Here is a 24775-nt window from a genome sequence, read left to right as displayed (position 1 = left end):
GAGAGAGATGTTAACAACAGGTTGATAATATCAAAATGCCAAGTTAACATTAGAGTTTGTTTAAATGCTTTTAAATGTACCTGACTTTGCTTCTTTGTGTATGTTCACTGTGAGAGTAAAGAGAAAAAAAAGGGGGGGGGGGGGGCAAATTAATCAACCGATTGGACATCATAGGAGCAGATTATTGACTTTATTAGCCCAGAGAAACATACTTGTGGGTGCTGTGGTGTAGTGGTTAAGGCTGCTCACTGGAGGGTTAACTTATTCTCAAAATTATTCTCAAAAAGCGCTTAACTTAAAGGGATTGTACTCCCAAAAAAATGAAAATTCTGTCATTATTTACTCACCCTCAAGTTGTTGCAAACCTGTATGAGTTTCTTTGTTCTGCTGAACACAAAAGATGATATTTTGAAGAATGTTTGTAACAAAGCAGGAAGAGCAACCATTGACTACCATAGTATTTTTCCCTACTATGGTAGTCAATGGTTGCTCTATCTGCTTGGTTACAAACATTCTTCAAAATATCTTCTTTTGTGTTCAGCAGAACAAAGAAACTCATACAGTTTTGGAACAACTTAAGGGTGAGTAAATTATGAAAGAATTTTCATTTTTGGGTGAACTATCCCTTTAAGGCTACTCCAGACAGACTAATAGATCATTTGATTATTTGTTTTTGTTTTTTATAGTAAAGATTCTAATTCATCTAATAATCTTTGCCACAATGATATTAATTAAATAATATAATTAATAATATACACAAACACACATACACTGATGAGCCAAAGCAGTCACAGGCGAAGCGATATCGTCAATCATCTCCTAAGTCCACATATCATATTCAACAAAGGCAATCCCATCTGGCCTGATCCAACAGAAGGACTACTGTGGAACAAGTCACACAAAATGTGAATGATGATTATGAGAGGGCTGTGTCATAACACACAGTCCATCGCACTCTGCTGCGTATGGGGCTGCATAGCTGCAGACCAATCAGAGTGCCCATGATGACCCCATCCACCGTAGAAAGTGCCCACAATGGGCACGCGAGAGTCAGAACTGGACCTTTGAGCAGTTGAAGAAGGTCGCCTGGTCCGATGAGTCACATTTTTTTATTATGACATCATGTGGGCAGCCGTGTAAATGTGCGCTGTTTACCTGGGAAAGTGATGGCACCAGGATGCACTGTGGGACAACGGCAAGCCAGTGGAGGGAGTGTGATGCTCTAGGCAATGATCTGCTGGGAAACCCTGGGTCCGGCCATTCATGTGGATGTAAATTTGACACGTGCCACCAACAAAACATTTTTGCAGAATACAATGGTGTTCCCTGGTGGAAGTTGCCTCTTTCAACAGGATAATGCACTCTGCCACACTGCACACATTGTTCAGGAATGGTCTGAGGAACATGATGAAAAGTTCAAGGTGTTGCCCTGTCCTCCAAATTCCTCAGAACTCAATCCAATAGAACATCCGTGGGATGTGCTTGACCAAGAAGTTTGATCCACGGCGTAGGGCTGTACGATTAATTGAAAAATAATCGAAACCGAAATTCAGAACCTCTAACCGACGTATTTTTCCCATGTCGGTTATTTCGGTTTTAGTCACATGACTCCGCCCCGTCAGTCACATCAAGTGCAGTTTGCAGGCACACAGAGAGATGCAGGAGCAGTTATCTGTGTTTATAAATGCCCAGAATCACTATAGTAAAAGCATGTTTTACACAGTTTATACAGGGAAGTTAATTGCCGTTCTTCTTATAGCCTACGTGCTGCCACACACACACACACACACACACACACACAGACGGCGCGCGCTTTCACTTTCGTCCTCATAAAGTTTGTCAAGTAAATGCGTTTAAAGCTTGCCAGTTTGAACATTTAAAGCGATTGTGCACTATTCAAAAACAACAATACGAAAAACTTCCAAGCCGTGTTGCGTCTGACAACGCGCGCACCCTGACCTCTTTCACCTGCGTCCTCACAAAGCTTTGTCATTTGTATGTGTTTTAAGGCCTGCCAGTTTGAACATTAAAGCGATTTTAGACCATCAGATGTGTATTATGTTGAACTAATGCCTGATGTGACAAACAAACACTCAGACAGAAGCTTGCACATCACGTGAAGATCGCGTGCAGAGACGCAGTGTCAACGCTGTCCTTTGACTAAAGTAAAGTCACTAAAGTAGCTTAGAAACTCAACCGTTATAGGCATATATTTTAATACCTTTGAAGGAAGTACAAACCACAGCTTCATAATGAATAGAAACAGTATGAGTAATTAACACACACAATTACTCTCATTAATGCATTCAAATAAATGTAATGTAGGCCTACTGTGTTAATTTATCTGTATCTGAAATCTGCCTAATAGACAATAACTGCTGAAAGTGAACCGTTTCCTTCAAGTATTTTAAAATCACAAAGAAATGCATTTTTTCATTAGAAAAAAAAATTCAGCCTTTAATAGTAGAACATATTTACAGTACAAACCTTATCAGGAACTTACTCAAAAACCTTATGAGGGCAAAAAAATGGAAAGCAAAAAAAGAAGAAAAATAATCGTTCATTAATCGTAATCGAGGTAAAATGTTCAATTAATCGAGGTTTTTCATTTTGGTCAAATCATTACAGCCCTACCATAGCGGCTCCACCTAGCAACCTGTAGAACTTGAAGGATCTGCTGCAAATGTCTTAATGCCAGATACCACAGCACACCTTCAGTGATCTCGTAGAGTCCATGCATTGGCGGGTTGGCGCTGTTTTGGCAGCACACAGAGGACCAACGGAAAATAAGGAAGATGTTTTGGCTCATCTGTATATGTGTGTATGTATATAGATAGTGAGTCCACTCCTCATTATGACTTCATATAAAAACACACTTGCAAACTTGCACTATTTTTAGACTCATTATTTTTAGATAAAGAAGAATCCTTTATTTATTTATTTATTTATTTGGTGATAGCGACTCCACTCCCCATTGTAATTTCCCATACACAATTGCAAACTCAGACTAACCCGCATACCTTTATTTCCAGGATTATTATAGAGTGTGCTGTCACTGACTGTCTGTAGAAATTAGGTAATTATGTACATCAGCACACCGTAGACAAGCCCTAGACCAGCACACTGTAGAGAAGGAAAAAAACAACAGTGGACAACGTCTATCCATTCAGGGAGGCCATTCTCAAACTCATTCTGACCCTTACCCAGACTTCCCTGAGAAAGATGAGTTTGATGGGGTGGGGGGTGGCAGGGGTGAAGTGTTTTTTCCATGCTGTGTATTTTCCGATGTGTGTAATATATCACTGTATGGGCTAAATGGATGTATTGTATATCAGCAAAACTGCAGAGCGGAACTTCCTTGCAAATTGATGATGTCACTTTTAGGGTCAATGTGCTTTTTCAGCATATTACAGTTAATCTGACTCGTTTGAAGGAAACAAAGGAAAGATGCAGCTAACTCTTCTAACTGTCTACTGTAGTGTTGTGGCCAGAAAGATCAATGAACAGGGCCATTTAAACTCAACAGATCAACAGTATGACATGAATAAGCCACAGCCATGAACATATTGGTGGCAAACGGTAGGTAAACAATAATACAAGAATTATATTTTATATTTAATCTAATCACTTATATTTATTTATATTTAATCTCTAATCACTTGACTAAAAATTACACATTCTACACGACAGCTTTGCTATATTTAGAGGACTTCCCAGGCAGGTGTTATCACAGCAACAAAGATATTAGGCTATTGTGAGTGTTTGATTCATGCTGAATGCTGGTTTTCGGGGGGTTCCTTCCTCTCAATGTGAATAATTCAGAAATACAGTGATGACCATGCGAAAATATGATGTCATAAATTATTCCAACAAATCCAAAACAAGCCACTGTAAAAACATACAAATTGCCATCTTTACACAACTTACTACATCAGGTTTAGGACAAAGCCATGTATAACATGAACAGTGCAGAAATGAACCAAACTGCAGCAGCAACACCAGCCTTCACTTCAACAAGGCATGAAATTTAAGTCACGCCGAAAAGAAAAGTGGCAATAACCGTGTCTGATCTCTCCTCAGACAGCTTCACTTCTGGAGCTGAACTTAAAACACAACATTTAAAAAAGCCTCTCTTTTATTGGCTAAAATTCCACAAATATAGAATATGAAACTCAATTCACATTCAAGAACTCTCTGTGCATCCATGCAGCCTAGCACGGATAAGAGCAGCGAGGGCAGCAATAACCCCCCTTAGGGTAAACAGAACAGAACCAACATAATGTATTGGAGATATAATTAATGTTGATATTTATTGTACAAAATAATTCGGGTATTTAGTCTGATTCAAGGGGAATCAGAATACCAAATCCTGACTGGACGAGAGGAGGAGCTGGGGATGGAGGAGGGTAAATGAGCTCTGGAGAAACACGATAGCTGCTGATAGTACTGTAGGCAGGCCCGTCGCAAGGGGGGTGCGAGGCCCTGTGCGAACGTGATGTGCGAGGCCCAGGGGTATATTAACGGGGGTATATATACTGTTGCTATAGTGACTAATTATTTGTTGTTTATGTGGATATTTAAGGGGGAAAATAAAATAAATTCAGTTTAACAGCATTAGGTTCAAGAAGTTAAACTGTAGGCTACCTGAACTGCACAGTGCGCACATTTTGACGCTTAAATTATGTTGTAAATTATGAATTGGTCACACATGTTTGCATTTGAATGAGTTTGGACTGCTTTCTCTCACTTAATCATCTGAAGCGATTTCTCACTCAGTAAAATAAACAGACAGTATTGAGAGAACAACCAGTGCTGTTTTTCAGTTGTTTTCCTCTGTGAACATGCGCTAAATGGATGTCAGACAATTGCTTTTTGCAGTTTTCACATTTAAAAACGTTTAAAACGTCTAGCGATATAGCAGCCTATAGGCTTTACTCGTTCTGCTGCACTGATGCTCCGAAAGGTGCGTAATAGTTAGGCTATATGGTTATTTAACTTTACGTGTTAAATAAAAAACCTTTTGTGCGTACCGTCAGATGAAATGCAGGCATCCTGCTTTCTCCGTCCATGCAATACATGCACATCCTTCAATGAGCGCGCATTTCTAGTGTAGCCTATTTACTTGAACTTCTTAGGTAGCGAAATATCTATGGTTTAACCCATTTCAGAGGCAGCCAAAATCAAATTTGAATGGATTGATTAAAGCTTTCTAACTTGAGGTGCGACGCCCGCTGACTGACATGTATGCGCATGAATCACTGTCACACGCAGTCTCACGCAAAGAGAAATATTGTAGTTACTGCATAGTCTAATACATTTTTAACAAGCAGAATAATACAGCATCATGATACACATTTTTAGCTGTGTCTTTTTAACTATTATAGTATTTCGAAGGACAAAAACATAAACTTTAAGTGTTGGCTTTTACATCAAGTCAGCGGTCACTTTACTTTGCGAGGCCCTGGTAAGGCGCGAGGCCCTGTGCGGTCGCACACTTGGCACAGTCCTTGCGACGGTACTGACTGTAGGAGCTTATATGTATGCTGTGATAGACATCGTATTCCTATAGGTAGACGCACGTGGTCAGCTGATACGAGCTTGAATAACGTGACCTGCCAGAACTAATTTTAACCCTTACCTTCATTATAAGGTGAATGGGAGAGATCAGCCCAATATTACAAGCTTAATATGACAAGTTTTTGAACCAATTAATAACTAAATAGGTTTCGAGTAGAGTGTGTATTAAAGGCTCCCAGAAAATGACCCACCCCCTTTATCTTGGTAACTGTACACTTTTATTGTCATGTGACTATGTATTTTGGAACCACCCATCATTTCTGCCAGACATGATGGGAGGAGCGGAAGGTGCCCATCTGCTTTAAAAACTTTGGCTTGTCAAAGTAACGTTTTAACATAACTGTAATGGCTGTTGCATCAAAGCAAATTTGTCCAGGTCTAAAATATTTATGATCCATATTGGTGATTTAGCAATGTATAAAACCATGCAAATCCTTTAGCTAAATATTAGCCTATGTTGGGCTATGAGGCAAAGTGAGCCAAATGCTATGGGGTAAATTGAGCCAGCGTTTAAACTTACCCCACCATAAGACACTGTAGTTGAATTAAATCGCTGAAGTATAAACTGGAATAATTTCAATGTAATGCTACACAACTGGTTTAGTTTATCATTTTCTATTTATTTGATAGGACGTTGTACAAGTACACCAAATCCTTCTCTGATAAGAACCAGAAGATGCTTAATCATATATATCTTTAGACCTGCAGTCCCTATATGGCCTAACATGTTCAATATTGCAACTACAACTACATGCCAAGAACCCTTTGACTAAAATGTTTATTAGTTTCAATGACATTTTTTCATGCATTCTAATTTAGTTTTTATTTTATTACATTTTTATTTAATTTTACTCAACAAACTCTGTTTAGGCTGTTTTTGGGAAGGCAACTTTGGTGTTCGACATAGTTTCAGAAATGCAAACAATTAAAGATATTGAAATTTCAATTAATTTGGTTGGTTTTATGTTGTTTAAGTTAGCTTTAGAAAATAAATATGACTATTTGTTAAAGCAAATTTGATTATTGAGGTGTTTTTAAAAGAGGTAAATTATCTTTTCAATTTCACATGGGTTTGATTTAGATTCAATTAGATGGTCCGTTTACAACCAGATGGTGCAACTTACCCACTGACTCGGATCAACTTACCCCTAACCTGGGTTAAATTGAGCCACATGAACAGCCATATCTGTTGGACTTTAACTACACGAACCCCTGACAGAAGAAATATGATCAAACAATGAGCAATAACATTAACAGGACTAATAAAGGCTGTTCAAAAATGGTATTTATCATTGTGATTTCATGATACTTAATGCAATAACTAAAATTAACATGTAAAACCATATTATAAAATGCTGACGAAGGTTTAGACATTTATTACTTAAAATTACTAAGGATTTTAAAAGTGCTAACAGTTAAAAGAGATAAAAAGTCAGATGAGTCTCTTCAGGTCAGTGGAGAGCATCTAAAGTTACATGGCTGTTTGGATGATTGCCTTTTGAAGACAGTGAGCTCATTAACTAACCTGCACAGAGAGGATATGAAGGATTTACTTTATTCTGACAGTTTATCCCTCAATTTTTGGCCACTCCAGACGTCTGAGCACATAATTGTGTTGAAAAATGTAGGCTGTGATACTGTTCCAAGCTTTGGACGGCGATGGAAGCATAATGCAACAAAATCTCAATAAAAGAGAGGTCACCTGCCTTCTCTGAACAGCTCTATAGGTGCTGTCAGAAACTGACATGAGACAATGTTTACCTATGCATTTACCTGTGCATGTCAGTTTCCACAGACGGCCACATCAAACCTGATGACAAGCAGAAACACGCGTTGTTCTCTATACGAAGGATGCTGTTAAATGGTTGGTGGGGCACTGGACCTATACGCAGAGACGGATCATGATGTGGTCGTAACAGACCTGTCTAAAGGCTCCCAGATGCTCCAATTTTTTTGCATAAGGTGTAGGGAGAAGTGGTGCGGTGCCCCAATTTCTCATTTGGTATGTGTTTAGCGGCGCTTCGCTCCAATTCCTCGGGGGTCTAGTGCCCTGTGCACGTGCCTGGTAGGCCCATGCGTTAATCCGTCCCTTCAGATGTTCTCTAAACTCGGCAAGTGCTTCCTTAAGACTGACATAAAGTTTCTTTTAAATTGAATATGTACAGTAAAAAATGGTGTAATCACAATGTCTAGGCCAGGAGAACAGAGCGTTATAACAGCTCACAGTTCCTTTCAGTGGATCTATTGGTTCACTCTTGTTGGGTTAAGGGAAAATAAATGCCTCATTATACAAAAAATAAAATAACAGAAGCATTTGCTTTATAATATAAATGCAATACTGGACAAATACCTGAAATAGACATCTACCGAGATTTCAAATGTCTAGGAGTTCAATAAAGTTATTCATCTGGCAGGATTTTAAGATCTGATTAGAATTTTGCCAAATGACCATAGGTGATCATAAGATCTACAACTGATGTAGCATCTCTTTCTCTCTCACACTGGCCAAAATGTCCTCACTTTACTCTCTTTGTCCTCTCTCCAATGGTCTAAAACTCAAACGGGTCCTCACAAAGATAGTTGTAGACACACATATTCTTTAAAGCTTTACCATGGCTGGTTTCACTTGATTCTCCTAAGTAAAATAAATCAATCATATCAAGTATGCATGGTGACATCTGTCATCATCTTACCTACAACTCAGTCATGTTTTTTACAGCACATAAAGGCCTACAGCCAAGTGTCATATTTGTATTTTTTTTTTGTGTGTGTGTAAAATCTACCACAATCTGACACTAATTGCCCATTAATACACTGTAAAACTTTACATATAAAGTACCTATACTTCAAATAAATTATTTTATATGACTAAATCAACCAAAATACAAAATCAATTAGTTATGTTAAGAGTCACATCAGGTAGAAATAGTTTAGTATAACTGTACTGTTTATGCTTTTTACAGACTTATGCAAAATTCAGAAAAAGTGCAACTCTGTGACTTACATGATGTCATAACAGTACTAAATGTGCACTTAAAATAGTTTTTAGATTTTTATAAGCATTCACCTACCTTCCATCATTTGCGCAGATGAGAGGTAACTCAAGGCGAGATGCGCACCAACGAGCCACGACAGGAGGCTGATGAACGAATGCAGGGATGTTAAACGCAAATACAGTACACATCCACATCTGTTTGCATGATGAATATTCTGTTCATCCCATCAACTTACCGAAGTTTCATTTTCTTCAGAAGTATAAGCATAAGATTAACGCAAAAACGTGGATATCAACACTTCCAGAGTGTTGTCACACACACACTCTCTCTCTCCTCTCTCACTTCTCTCCTACTGACTGACTCTCCAGTCTCTCACTTCAGACTGGCTGAACAAAGACTGCCTCAGTCTCCGCACTATACAGCGCTACGAAGTGCTGAAATCCGACCCCGAAAATTCTCTGAGAAGCGACGGTCTCCACTCTTTCAAATCCGTTTTAGTGCAGTGACCCCATAAACAGTTCGGCTGTCCAATCCCTTAACAAATATGTTTTTTTAATCATCCTTGGCTGTTAGAACACGCACCGCTGTTGTTCATGAGTTTTCTCATGTTGCACCACTGAGGGGAAAATATGAAATGCGTTTTTCTTATGCCAGACGCAGTTTATTTACGAATTTATTCTCGACGAAATGCTCAAATAGAAAATACCTACAACTACTCTTTAGGGAAACAAAACATGCATTTTGTTACAATATTGTAACGTTAAAGCTGTTCAATATCTACGCCAAACTAGTAGGCCAAACCGGAAATAAAGTTTTTTAGGCCTTTATGCTGATAATAGGTTGCTACTGTTGCCTGATTAGTCGAGGTGAAATGTCAATTCCTTGGTAGTTGTAATAGGCTATATTTACACAACCGTTCAAAAGTTTGGAATAGATAGGTCAAAATTTTATTTCTAAATAAAAGTTTAAGCTATTTGATACAATAAAAACTATATAGTTCAAAATTATTGTTTTGGCAAACTCCAGTCTTCAGTGTCACCTTCAGAAATCACTCTAATATGCTGCTTTTGTGCTCAAAAAACATTATTATCAATGATGAAAACAGTTGTGATGCTTTAGGCCTATATTTTGGTCTAAACTGTGATATGTAGCCTACTAAGTTTTAAATAACATTTAGGTTCAAAATAACATTTATTTGAAATAGAAATCTTTTGTAACATTATAAATAGGCCTATTTACTGTCCATTTTGACCAGTTTAATGCATCGTCCTTGCTGAATAAAAATATAAATTTCTTTCTAAAATATTTTTTTTTTTAACAGTAGTGTATGTTTACATGGACAACAGACCTTATTGCATTTGGCCTACTTGCATTACATTTAAGATATATACTTTTTTCAATTCATGCATTCCCTGAAAATCGAACAATGACCTTTGGAGTTGTATTTATAAATAAAACTGCTATTCCAAAAACCCATTGGAAATTCCCTGGCTTGAAAATGCTAATTCACTTCCGGGTTTAAGGACTGCATTCTAATCAGCGATTTCTTATAATTGGTATATTTGTGATCGAATTTAGATTTTTTTTTCTTTTTTTGTATTCATCTTCCACACTTCCAGATTTACATATGTTTGAGTTATAGCTAGTTAATGTTTACCATTAACATGCAAGAACAAATATCTGTTGATTTAACAAACAAAGGCTCTTTCCACCATTTTTACGTTAAACAGTTTCCTCTTTATTCCCTGTTGCTTTTAAAACAAGAGTAGACGCTTAGGGAATGTACCATACTGAGCGAACTCCTGAGAGACCTACTTAAAAAACTGAAGATAACGTCCATGAAGGGCCACCCGGAAAGCTTTTTTGACTTTCACCAGGGGGCTTTTAAACCCCATACTGTCCCCTCAGAGACTTGCAGAGTTGCCTCGAGGCACTCATACCTCTCTCTGAAACAATTCAGCAAATCAGGGGCACAGATCCTGTGTCAGACAAAACATCTTTAGAAGTCTTTGGTCCTGAACAAAAGATCCTACTCCACGAGAGACCTTCCTATTCTTCACCAGCACACTCTCCCTGTTATCATCAGAAGAGTCCTCACCGAGGTCCAGTTAGGCTCTCATATTTCAGCCCACAAAACTCTACATGATAAAGCGTTTTGTTAAGGTGATAAATTAATGGGTGATTCTTGTCAACAACCTGCAATTAGCCAATCTTGAAATGATAATGGTTTTGTGGGAAAGCCTTTGAAATCCCGGAGAATGCAGATGACCTGACATTGGAGCTCCTAATTGGAGCACTAACTCATGCTCAGGGAATGAGCAATTCCTGTTAGCATTTTTCTTGATTTTCTAGATTTCTTGAATCATGATTTTATGATTGTGAAGCTGGATGATTTTCCAATCCTATAATAAATGCAGTATTTTGCATTTAGACACAAATTATATGGACATAGTAAAAAAAACATTTCAAAGTATGTTTTACAAGAAAGTATATTTCAGTCTTTGTACATCCAACGTTCATGTCAAATTCAATGTGTTACTTGCCATTCTGTAGTGAAATTTTGAAAATTAGAAAATTTTTACACCAATGTTTTTTTTCTTCAGTGTGCAACATTGTCTTTCAAAGAACTTGAATATACATTAATATAACCAATTATTTATTATAATTCTATAGTTATTAATAATATTAATTTCAACACTCTAAATTTGGCTGGGTTAAAATGTGTTACTTTAACCTAGTATGTGTTCTGTACAATATTTTCCCAGTGCTGGGTTTCCAATTGGGTTGTTTTTAAACCAGCCATTTTGAGAGTTTATTGAAATAATGAATATGCGTTGGGATCTTAAATGTATAATGCATCTAGGGCCAGTTGTTCAAAACATTTAATCTGGATCAAAATGATCTGGATCTGAAAATCCCATGTTTTGCTATCCAGGATCAGGATTTTGCTATCTTACTTTTGTGCCAGTTTTTCAAAGCAAAATTGGATTGGATCACCCTGATCCAGATGCACACATAACTTTCACATAACTTTTCTCACACATCATTTTCAGATTTCCAAATCTGGATTACTAGTGCTCTGGAGCCCCTAAAGGGACATGGTGATGGAAAAAATATGAGTTGGGGAAAAAAAAAAATTCAAATGCTTTTGCGTTCTCTCAGAAAAGTTTTGCGTAGCGTTCACCCGAGAGACATTGCGTTCGCTCGCGAAGAACTTTTGACTGGTTCATCTCTTATAATTGATAAGAAGTAAAAAGTCTTATAAGTGATAAAAAACACTATACATTTTATATAATATTTTTGTTTGATATTTACAGCTGTTTGGGTACAGCAGTTTTAAATGTTTACTACATTTTCTTCCTGGAATCCACCTTGAAATCCTACCCCCTGTTGGGATCAGGATAATCCTGTTTTTTTGGATCAAAGTTATCCAAATCCTACAAGTTTTGAACAACACAAACTGAAGGTTTGATCCAGATTAAAACTAGGATTGGATTCTGTGATCTAATCTGATTTCAGATTCCTTCTTTCCCTTTTGAACAACCCATTTTCAAGATTTGATCCAATCCAATAACCAAAATCCGATCAGCTTACCTTTGAACAACTGGCCCCTAATGATGATATCTGTGAAGAAATATAACCAATGACCAGTGACCAATGTGTGTCAATTGCACCCATAAGCTCTGACAGAACTCAGACATAATGTGTTGTTGACAAGGTCAGATGTCAGCTGACCTCAGCAATAGGTTAAGTACACAGACGCCAAGTTTAGATGGAATAACTCATTTTAAGCTTTGCAGGATTTGCCAGCAGCTTGTACATGCTTCCCAGAAGAATGTAATGCAAGCATCCTGTAGACTGAACCAGAAATTAAAAGAACAAAATTTTAGCATGATCTTTCAGTCATCAGATTTGTATTGTGGGGAACAGTTCACAGTTCTATATTCACCCATATTTCTATTTACCCAAGTTCAGTGTCTAACATAAACATTATGTAGATTAGTAGAACAACATGTGAAAGTCTGGCCCCAGAGAGCAGTCAGTTCCTGGATTTGTCATTATAATGTATACAAACAAATACTAATGGATGTGCTTCCCAGCCTCCTGATGACTCAGTATGTTTGATGAGACTGACATGAGATGGTTTAAATGCTTTTGATGTTGCTGAAAAGTTCTCTGATCAACTTCCAAGTCAGTGTCTCTAATCTAAACATCGGAAATAGCTGATTTCCTTGTTCTCATAAATTGTTCTTATTCTGTCCTTATTCTCTATTGACTAACTTGACTAAATTGCTTTGAAATCTTTGACGTGGTTTTCAGTTCTCATTAATTCGGTGTATTCATATAACATTAAATCTAATGTAAATGGACACTAGGGATATTTAGGTATTCAAACACACCTTCACAAATTCTAATTAACCTTTAACACTAAATGTTTGTTGTTTAATAAGACATAATTTAGTCCCTTTATTGGGCTGTTTTTTATGAGAACCACATAATGTTTTTCCAGTGTTAAATCTTTGTTTCAACATTTTAATCTCTTCAAGTAGCTATATAGCAAAAGCTGACACACACACACACACACACACACACACACACACACACACACACACACACACACACACACACACACACACACCCCCACACACACACACACACACACACACACACACACACACACACACACACACACACACACACACACACGCATACACACAGGAACGTCTATTAAATAGCATTATTTTAGAGATTTATAATATAAATTGGACTCTCATAATTTAAGATGCCTATGTTATTCTTTAGATACACTATACCACACAAAAGTTTGAGGTCGGTAAGATTTTTTTGTTTTATTTATTATATATATATATATATATATCAATATATATATATATATATATATATAGCTATATAGAAAAATCTATATCTAAAATCAGGATTTTTCTATATATAGAAAAATCCTGAAAAATGTATACCGGTTTCCACAAAAATATAAAGCAGCACTGTTTTTGCAGTTTTTTTGATCAAATAAATGCAGCCTTGGTGAGCATAAGACCAAAAAATCCTATCAAACCCAAACTCAAAAAAAGCGTTAGTGTAAAGTCCGTTAAAATTAAGTCTAACGGGCTAGTGGAAACATTACGTCATTTTATTTCCATGCAACAGAACTGTACTGATGATGTGGAACTCTATACATAGAATTTCACGGAAACCTTTAGCAACACTGGGATGCTGTTGTGCTGATGTCCCCATGGTGCACCAGGATGCTTAACCAGCTTAGCATAAAGAGAAGCAGGACTACATGGTCAACTAGCTTTGCTGGAGAACCAAATCTAGTCCATCAGCAGCACCAAACCAGCACAAACCCTTCTGGACCTCTAAACTGATTTTCTTTTTCAGCATGGCATCTGAACATTAACTGCGTGTCTTAATCAGCTCCCTAGTTCAGTAGTCAGGGCACTGATCAGGACATAAGTCAATGGGCTGATTGAGATGCACCCTAGATGTTGTGTACCTTTACACTGTTTACTGCTATAGTAACAAAATAATATCATAAGTTTCAGAGGGAACAGACTCTGCATTCACAGGGCTGGAAGCAATGACACATTGTGACTTGAGAGGAATTTCATTTCGTGGGATGTGACTGTATTAGCTGCATGAGGGCTGCATATAGGGCAACACAAGCACTGGTGAGGATGTCAATTACACAAAATACTGACCTCACGCTTTTCAGCATGCTCCATTTATTACAGCAAGCCCAAAATGTAGTCTAAAATCACAGAGGAGGCCTTGTGTCTTACTGTGGATAAATCTAAAAGAGTGGTCTTGATTTATAATGTAAAATGAAAATTAAGTAAAGGCATCCTGGTGAATTGGTGAATGTTGTTCCCTGATTGAATCAGAGCTATTGAGGAACATAACCTACGAAAGAATGTTAATTTAAGGTCCACTTATAATTTTAGTAAAGTTTGCCAAAACTTTTTTTTATATAGTATGAGTATGTGTAATATGAGTGTAAACCGGACGTACTACATTCGTACTACATTGTCATTTTCATGTGACCTACCAGCATCAGTTACATTGCTTCACTACTATTCATAAATCCTCTCCTATGGCCTCATGGGATAGTAGTGACCATGATATGCACTCTTCAGAATCTCACCAAAAAAAGTAGGTCATCTGAGTACTTTTTGTCTACTCTTTGAGTACTGTGAATTCGGACATAAGGCTATTTCTGGTCACATACTGTTTTTGGCCTACTCTATAGTAGGAAAGTATGCGATTTCGGATGCAGCCATGGCCTTTACATCTTGGGTGATTGGCGCAAAAAATATGGCAGATTTCAAATCGGAAAAGCTAATGTTTGAATAAGGCTCTTTTTTTCACAGTAGCTTGATTACTCATGAGGTCCTTGTTGTAATAGAACCTTGTGAATAATTATAATAGGATATGACAAAAAAAAACTATAAAACAAAAACAACATCAACTTGAGAATACAAAGTTCACTATGGTACATAGTGCACCTGGAAGGTATTCACAGCGCTTCACTTTTTCCACATTTTGTTATGTTTCAGCCTTATTCCAAAATGGATTAAATTCATTATTTTCTTCCTCAATTCTACAAACAATACCCCATAATAACAACGTGAAAGAAGTTTGTTTAAAATCTTTGCAAATGTATAAAAAATAAAAAGCGAAAAAATCACATGTACATAAGTATTCACAGCCTTTGCAATAACACTCAAGATTGAGCTCTGGTGCATCCTGTTTCCACTGATCATCCTTTAGATGTTTCTACAACTTGCTGGAGTCCACCTGTGGTAAATTCAGTTGATTGGACATGATTTGGAAAGGCACACACTTGTCTATATAAGGTCCCACAGTTAACTGTGCATGTCAGAACACAAACCAAGCCATGAAGTCCAAGGAATTGTCTGTAGACCTCCGAGACAGGATTGTATCAAGGCACAGATCTGGGGAAGGGTACAGAAAAATGTCTGCAGCATTGAAGGTCCCAATGAGCACAGTGGCCTCCATCATCCATAAATGGAAGAAGTTTGCAACCACCAGGACTCTTATAGAGCTGGTCGCCTGGCCAAGCTGAGCAATCGGAGGAGAAGGGCCTTAGACAGGGAGGTGACCAAGAACCCGATGGTCACTCTGACAGAGATCCAGTGTTTCTCTGTGGAGAGAGGAGAACCTTCCAGAAGAATAACCAACTCTGCAGCACTCCACCAAGCCACTCCTCAGTAAAAGGCCGCCTGAAGTTTGCCAAAAGGCACCTGAAGGACTCTCAGATCACAAAAAAACTAAATTCTCTGGTCTGATGAAACAAAGATGATGAAACAAACTCTTTGGCCTGAATTGCAAGTGTCATGTCTGGAGGAAACCAGGCACGGCTCATTACCTGGCCAATACCATCCCTACAGTGAAGCATGGTGGTGGCAGCATCATGCTGTGGGGATGTTTTTCAGCGGCAGGAACTGGGAGACTAGTCAGGATAGAGGGAAAGATGAATGCAGCGATGTACAGAGAAATCCTTGATGAAAACCTGCTCCAGAGCGCTCTGGACCTCAGACTGGGGCGAAGGTTCCTCTTCCAACAGGACAACGACCCTAAGCACACAGCCAAGATAACAAAGGAGTGGCTATGGGAAAACTCTGTGAATGTCATTGAGTGGCCCAGACAGAGCCCAGACTTGAACCCGATTGAACATCTCTGGAGAGATTTGAAAATGGCTGTGCACTGACGCTCCCCAACCAATCTGATTGAGCTTGAGAGGTCCTACAAAGAAGAATGGGAGAAACTGCCCAAAAATAGGTGTGCCAAGCTTGTAGCGTCATTCTGAAAAAGACTTGAGGCTGTAATAGGTGCCAAAGGTGTTTCAACAACGTATCGAGCAAAGGCTGTGAATACTTATGTACATGTGGTTTTTATATATATATATACATTTGCTAAGATTTCAAACAAAGTTCTTTCACATTGTTATTATGGGGTATTGTTTGTAGAATTGAGGAAACAATTATTAATTTAATCCATTTTGGGATAAGGCTGTAACGTAGTAAAATGTGGAAAAAGTGAAGCGCTGTGAATACTTTCCAGATGAACTGTAGATTTTTATATGGCATTGGCTGTGAAACACTCTTTAGCTCTATTAAGATCTTTTATTTTGTGAAGACTATTCCACCTACATTTTACCCTATATGAAAGAGACGGATTGTTATGTTCTGACTTTGTGGGCTAGGAGGAAAAAGACATTCATGCCACAGCTAGTGTGTCGACCCTGGTCAAATCTAGGATCTTCAGTGTGACATTCACATGACACCAGCACAATACCTTTGCTCATTCTCAAGAAGATCAAAGAAATGAGGGGAAAGGCACAGAGAATGTGGGCTAAGATTCCTTCCTTTCTTTTGTCCGTTCTTTCTTTCTTTCATTCATTCATTCAAGAATTTGATTAAATTTTTTATTTAATAAAAAATAAACAAAAAATAAAAATGTTGTTCAGTAGTTCAGCATTGATATGGACTAATTTAACATATGAATTATGAAGTATGATTTATTATTCGATATAGATAAAACTATGTGGCATCATGATCATTAAATCATTTTGAATGTTCAGGGTGAAAAGCTAGAGAGGCTTTAGCACGAGGAACAATCACAAAACACTTGTATCCTTTAGTGCTGTGAACAGAAGAACCCATTATGTTGAGAGCACATCTCCGGACTGTGGAAAATGACAGGAAAAGTGGATGTGGAATCCTGACTGTTTTTATTCTTTACAAAATAACAATGGCACAAAATTATAAATATCAATTTGCAATGACACATTCGTGTAATTTTATTATATAAATTGAGTATTCTTATCACCATATAACTTAACAATTATTTTGAAATGTTGAACCCTTTTAATTTTCTTGCTAAATACAATACCAATAAAGTAAAAAGCCTTTTTGGTAAAAAAAACTAAGTCATGTTATAACCCTATATGAAGGCAGGTGATACGAATAGCCCAGGATACAGTGTCTTTTTGTACTGGCGTGCACTTGGACAAGCACTATGACTGTAAGCTGTTAAAATGAGTCATTCCAAACCACATGATAAAAAAATTGCCAAAGGAATTAACCGAATATAGAGCCTCATGTGAAACACAAGAAGCCTATCAAGCAAGTAGTTAGGGTTTTACAAGGTAAAGGGATTAGTTATTCCCTAAAAGAATCCATGGTCAGTATTCTTTGGTAAGCATAGACAATATTTTGTGGTTATAATAAATCTTTCATAGTGTCCAAGACTGCACCCACAGAAAATTCAATGAAGTATTTCCTGTCTGGTCAACATCACTGAAAGCCGAGATGTCACTGTCAAAACAGAACATCACAATGGGAGTATTTAATGGTTTGTGTTCATCCCCCTCTACTGGAGAGGAGGGTGGGCATTGCCTGTCTGCAAGAGATGATTATAAGGTCCATGTTTGTTAATAAAAAATGTTTCCAGAAAATATTGATGGAAAATATGATGGACACTTGTGAGAGCCTTTTTAATATAAAATATGTAAAAAATTAAATTGCATATAAATTATACATATTTGTTTTGAGGAAAAATATCGCCAAAAAGCTTTCACGAAAAGAATAGCAAATATTAAACATTTTAGGGGAAAAAGTAGTACTAAACCTAAATGAAATCATCAATACTGACAGATTTCAGGTTTGGCTGATGACAAAATCACAGTTGTACTCATACTGCAATGTGAGCAATACTGATATCAAAATCGAATGAATCAAACTAACATCACACGTTACATAAAGCTCAACAGAAGAATGTGATGAGATGAAAAGCTACATATTTAACACATATAAATTACAAATCCAAACACTTGAATGATTCAAACACTGTCCCTTAGAGTTATATGACTCAGCAATAAGACAACTGATGCCACTCTCTTCAAGTCTTTAAGTCTTTGGCCTGTCTCTATTTAAATGATTAATAAGGACCACATCCAAGGGCCTGTCTACACCTGGTATTAAAATGTGTTTTCGTCGATCTGATCACAAGTGGACAGCGCTAAATGAGAAGGAAATGAGAAGAATCCTCAAATGTGCTGTGCTGGCCTGCAGCTGGAGTGGGACTTCCTGTCCTGAGCCCATTTGTACAGTATCTGTGCAGCTCTGGACAGCTTCTCCGGACAGAAATGCTCTCCTCAGTGTCTGTTCCTGCATGATGCTACGAGTAAATGGTGATGACCTCCCTGCCGCCACCTCGGACCAGCAGCACCCGCTCCAATCCTTCTGTGAGGACCTCCAGGAACTCCATGTCTGAACTCAGAGTGAAGGAGAAGTGTGGAGAACTGCAAATGCTCTGCTGTGTATGAAGGTGACATTTAAAGTGTAACTCTCAGTCTGAAAGAAAATGACAGACCATGTTATCACGATTCTTCCCATTATAGCCCCTTTAAGTAGATGTGCCACTGTCTGCATTTCAGCTGATGAAAGGATACAGTTCTCATCCCCGCAATTGTTTTTGGGTGGTCCTGGCATGTTCAGCAGCACCAGTTGGGCTCCCTGGGATTTGTTAACTACAACCTCATTCAGTTTCACTGCAGTGTGCATTCTTCTCACATTAGTCTGATCCCTGTGAAAAATTCAGTCATTCACATTAAGCATCAAAACGTAGTTTGGGGTCAGTAAGATGTTTAAATGTTTTTGAAAGAAGCATTTTATGCCCACCAAAGCTGCATTTATTTGATCAAACATGTAGTAAAACAGTAATATTATGAAATATTAACTGTTAATTATTTTTTTTTTAATTCCTGCGCAAAGCTTCAGTCTTCAGCGTCACACGATCCTTCAGAAATCACTCTAATATGCTGATTTGCTTAAGAATTAAAAAAAAAAATTATAATCAATAGTTGTGCTGCTTAATAATTGTTGTGGAAACATATTTTTTTCAGGATTATTTGATTAATAGAAAGTAAAAAAAAACAGCATTTATTTGAAATATATATGTTTTATAACTTTAAAAAGGTTTTCACTTTTTATCAATTCAATTCATCCTTGTTGAAAAAAGTATTAATTTCTTTAATAATAATACTATTAGTAATCTTTAGTATTTTTGTGTTTTTTTGTAGGCAGTAGTGCATGTCTGAAAAATCAATTAGTAAAGTAACTTTAGCAGAGATTTGTTCACTACATTATGATATGATTGAGCATATTTTGTTGTATTTCCTTAAAATGGTTTGAAATATGATGGGTGTCCAGTGCTAGGAATTAATGATAACCTCATTGATAGAGATAGGATGAAGTATTAGAATTCAGAATTCTCTTAAAAGGCCAGTTTTTGCCAGAAGCAGACAATAGTGGAGTATTTTTACTCTGCTTAAGTACACTTTTCAAGTGTCTATACTTTATCAGAGTGTTTTTCTTTGGTCCAACCCTCTACACACACCTTGGCAATAGAATCGCAATTGGCTAGTACATTTTTTTGTTTACTCGCCAGACTGATACACTTTTATTTATATTAGTGCTGTCAAATCGATTAATCGCGATTAACAGAGAGAGAAAAAGAGAGAGAGAGAGAGAGAAACACAGCGCTCTCTCAAAGCGACAGTGAGTTGTGTGCCTTCACACTAGAGTTTACGGGTACGCTGCGCATCCGTTGAGCTCAAGTGAAATAGACAGATTGCTTGACGGAGAGCGAAACTGTTTCTCTGAGTGTTCTGTTCAGCGAGTGAAACTATATACATTTAGTCATTTAGCAGACGCTATATCTATGCAAAACTTATTCCTAGCCTCTAACAAACACACTGGCGAGTAAAATCTAAGCATTTATTAGCCGATGGCTAATAGATAGATATTATTTAGTCGCCCAGAGTGAAGATTTACTCGCAAATGCAAGTGTTTTACTCACATTGTAGAGGGTTGTTGGAAAACTTTTACTTCATGATTCCAAAGCTTAATGCCATACTTTTTACTGCACTACGTTCCATATTGAATGTCATTAAATACTTAATTACAGTAAAAATGTAGTAATGTATACTTTTACTCAAGTACAAGAAATTCAAATTTTACTTGAGTACAAGTAATAAAGTACTATATTTTTAATGTTATTAAGTATTAAAGGTAAAAAACAACAACTTTTATTTATGAAATGTAGAGCAGTAAAAAGTATGACGTTATATATTATGCTTTGTTGCCTTCGATCTTTCGAATATTCCGATCTATTATGACCTCTGACCTGTAAAGTTGTCAAAATAATAATCATACGCTGTTTGTTAATTGGCCAGAGGAGGACTGGCTCCCAAGGTTAATTTTTCTCCATTAGGTCACCTGATGGGGTTTTGGTTTCCTTGCCACTGTTGCCTCTGGCTTGGCTTGCTCAGTTGGGGACACTACATTTTTCAACTAAATATCCAAATAAATCTAATTATTAAACTAAATCAACCATATAAACTAAATTACTGATCTAATTACTAATAATAATTTGTTACATTTATATAGCGCTTTTCTAGGCACTCAAAGCGCTTTTACATATAGAAGGGGGGAATCTCCTCAACCACCACCAATGTGCAGCATCCACCAGGATGATGCGACGGCAGGCATATTGCGCCAGAACGCCCACCACACACCAGCTGATTGGTGGAGAGGAGACAGAGTGATGAAGCCAATCTGTATATGGGGATGATTAGGAGGCCATGATGGACAGGGGCCAATGGGCAAATTTGGCCAAGATGCCGGGTTTACACCCCTACTCTTTATCGAAGGACATCCTGGGATTTTTAATGACTACAGAGAGTCAGGACCTCGGTTTAACGTCTCATCCGAAGGATGGTGCTTGTTACAGTATAGTGTCCCCATCACTACTGGGGTGTTAGGACCCACACAGACCACAGGGTGAGCAACCCCTGCTGGCCTCACTAACACCTCTACCAGCAGCTACCTGGTTTTCCCAGTTGGTCTCCCATCCAGGTACTGACCAGGCTCAGCCCTGCTTAGCTTCAGTGGGAAACCAGTCTTGGGCTGCAGGGTGATATGGCTGCTGGTAATTACTGATCTAAAGCCCACATTGTCACTGTATGATAATTGAAATGAACTGATGACATCACCGTTTTCTCCAGAACGGCTATACGGCCGAATAAAATTCTGTTGCATTATTTTCCTGTTTAACACTGTGAAGCTGCTTTGAAACAATCTGCATTGTTAAAAGCGCTATATAAATAAAGTTGACTTGACTTTGGAATGTGGTGAAGTAAAAGTTTTCCAAAGAAAAACACTGATAAAGTACTTGAAAAATTTTACTTGAGTAGAAAGTACAAATAATTCACCACTGTCCGCCTCTGGTCTTTGCAAAGGATTATATGAAACAACCATCTACTTAGCTAGAAAATGTAATGGTTTTTATACCGTACAAACCGTATTTTCTATCCCCCTACACTGCCCCTGCCCCTAAACATACCCATCACAGGAGACATTCTGCATTTTTACATTTTCAAAAAACATCACTTAGTCTGATTTATAAGATGTTTTCCTCATGGGGACCAGCAAATGTCCCCACAAGGACGAGGATTTCGGATATTGCCATCTCTGTGGGGACATTTTGTCCCCATAACGTAGGGATTACCAGTCCACACACACACACACACACACACACACACACACACACACACACACACACACACACACACACACACACACACACACACACACACACGTTGGGTTTTCATGTTTTATGGGGACTTTCCATAGGCGTAATGGTTTTTATACCGTACATACTGTATATTCTATCCCCCTACACTGCCCCTACTCCTAAACCTACCCATCGCAGGAGACATTCTGCATTTTTACATTTTCAAAAAACATCACTTAGTCTGATTTATAAGATGTTTTCCTCATGAGGACCTAAAAATGTCCCCACAAGGATGAGGATTTCGGATATTACCATCTTTGTGGGGATATTTTGTCCCCATAACGTAGGGATTACCAGTCCACACACACACACAGACAGACAGGCATCACGTGCGCGCGCGAGACACACACACACACACGCACACACATCTGAATAAGTGTTAATCTTATAATTAATTCAATTAAATGGGCTTGGCACTAAAAATAATGAATACCATCATGCTAGCTGACTAACTGTAAGAGTTATCTCTAGTAAGCACAAAGTTAGTGTTGATACACATGCAGACAAAAACATCTATGTCACAATGCTTCATGCTGACACATGCCGTGACTATGACTCACACTGACTTAAGCAGGCCACACACAGAGACACACGCCAATTCATGCTGCATGTTTGGTGTGACACACATGCAACACATCCTGTTTACATCTACTACTATAACACAGAGCAGACAATTAATGCAGACTCTTAAGCACAAACCGATTGCATAAGAGTCAAAGGAACTTACAGATTCTCCCACTCTCTAGAAGAACAAAACAAAATATCTTAGCGTGAAAAAAAAAACGAAACCATTTAATTATGAAACATGATAAACCCATTCAGATAAACTTCAAAAATGGACTTTATTGATCTATGAACTCACGGTTTCATATTGAAGATGTCCCGCACAGTCATATTGGCCTCCCGAAGGCGGTTTCTCTCACTAATCAGCTTCTCTTTGGTCCAGGTCATATGCACCCGGTCGGAGGTGGGCGTGGGCGTGGGCTTGTCGTTCTGAGAGGCATGTGCCTTAGTGTTCTTATAATGAATCAGCTGAGGCTGAAAGAGCAAGACACACACTGCTTACAACAATACATTGCATGAACATTGAGTTAAAATGTTGCTGGAAAACCGATTGGCAGGACCTAGATAGACAAACATTGTTAAAAGACTGTGCTGAAAAGATCAGCTTGGGCCAACGTGAATTTCCATGGCGGTACAGACTGGTTTATGCTGGTCTGGTGTGTTTGCAGATCAAGGCGGTTCACAAAGTAAGTTTTGCTCGATAAGCAATCACCTGCACATCAGCATTTAAAACCAGCTGTGCTGATCTTTTCAGCAGGGGAATGAGTATTGCAGGAATGTTGCAATACCCACAAACAAACACAAGTTATGGATTAGTAACCAGACTGAGAGTCAAGAACAAACACTCTACAGTACATAATATACAAGTACTTAAAGGAACACGCCAACTTTTTGGGACTTTAGCTTACTCACTGTATCCCCCAGAGTTAGATAAGTCCATACATATCATTCTCATCTCCATGCGTGCCATAACTCTGTCTGACGCACCCACCGTTAGCCTAGCTTAGCACAAAGACTGGAGGTAAACAGCTCCAGCTAGCCTACTGTAGCCTGACGTCGTCATACTCAATTCTAGTCAGAATTTGAGTCTGATACTGCTCCGTTGGGCTGTGATTATGGGGCGTGTTTCAACCGAACCAGGAAAGACCTTAATTGGATAGACCTACAACCAATCAGAGCAACGGAGCGACGCATAACGTTAGTTATCAAATGTCAACAGAACTCAACTGCACTTTGTTGCCATGTCCGCGGGTTGAAGACCACAATTATGTGATACAGACCCAGGAATGCGATTTTTAGCTGCCAGCCCTGCCAAAATAACACATATTTTACCCCCCAAATGCCTTTTTTTCCCTGAGAACCCCACCCGGAAAGCTATTGGGCTTGTTTTTTGCTAGTTTTGAGGAACGTTAGCAATTGGGCGGGTTTTGTTGTAAAAACTTGGCAACCCTGTCTGCACGCACGCTGGAATAAGTAGTCTAACGTTAGAAGAAAAAGATGAGTGTAAACGATCGTTGCCGGTGTTGTAAAAAAAGAATTTAAGGATACACAGAGTACTTACCAACACGATCATCATTTCTGAGAGAAATAGTAAAGGTGAATGCATATACGAACAAGTTCTCCGTAGGATTAGAACAAATTCAACCCAAGCGCCTTTGATGACGTGGATGATTACGTTACTGTTTATCATCTGTCCATCATCGTCTAAAGCCCGCCCTGACAATTTCATTGGTCCGAACAGTTTCTGTTCGGGCATAATTACTCCTCTACGGATCAAGTCCAGACCGAACTGCCCGAGTAAAAATGTTGTGGGCGGGGCTAAGTTCGGCTGGCATCCAGGCTAAGCCTACTGCTCAATAAGTGTCAAAATAACGTCAACATTTTCCTATTTACATGTTGTGTGATGTGTGTAGTTACATCGTGTACTAAGACAGACGGAAAATGAAAAGTTGCGATTT

At 38.2% G+C, this 24775-nt stretch overlaps 2 protein-coding genes across 11 annotated transcripts in view; both read right to left on the bottom strand.

The window, feature by feature from the left end:
* col15a1b (collagen, type XV, alpha 1b) overlaps window positions 1–8957 on the bottom strand; it is a gene marked incomplete at its 5' end in the record, with an annotated part of 77069 nt that extends 68112 nt beyond the window's left edge. For all 3 annotated transcript variants that reach the window (XM_079818383.1, XM_079818384.1, XM_079818385.1), the window contains 2 exons: window positions 8649–8716; window positions 8809–8957. In XM_079818383.1, coding sequence (XP_079674509.1) covers window positions 8649–8716; window positions 8809–8840 — 100 coding nt within the window. The remainder of the gene's footprint in view (window positions 1–8648; window positions 8717–8808) is intronic.
* An 8371-nt stretch (window positions 8958–17328) lies between these two features.
* The window catches only part of slc12a7a (solute carrier family 12 member 7a), a 39193-nt gene continuing 31746 nt past the window's right edge, over window positions 17329–24775 (bottom strand). For 3 of the 8 annotated variants that reach the window (XR_013816747.1, XR_013816748.1, XR_013816749.1), the window contains 3 exons: window positions 23112–23291; window positions 19069–19202; window positions 17329–18886 (listed from right to left, as the gene is read on the bottom strand). Coding sequence is in view for 5 of the 8 variants with exons in the window: in XM_079819830.1 (XP_079675956.1) it covers window positions 18795–18886; window positions 19069–19202; window positions 22981–22995; window positions 23116–23291 (417 nt within the window). In the remaining 3 variants the exon portion in view is untranslated. Of the gene's footprint in view, window positions 18887–19068; window positions 19203–22980; window positions 22996–23111; window positions 23292–24775 lie in introns of all 8 variants that reach the window. The other 5 variants (XM_079819833.1, XM_079819831.1, XM_079819834.1 and 2 more) reach the window with 2 other exon arrangements.

The sequence above is a fragment of the Gobio gobio genome (genome assembly GCF_949357685.1).
Source record: "Gobio gobio genome assembly, chromosome: 6".
NCBI lineage: Eukaryota > Metazoa > Chordata > Actinopteri > Cypriniformes > Gobionidae > Gobio > Gobio gobio.
Note: the sequence above shows the minus strand (reverse complement) of the source record. Positions and strands in the feature narration are given on the sequence as shown.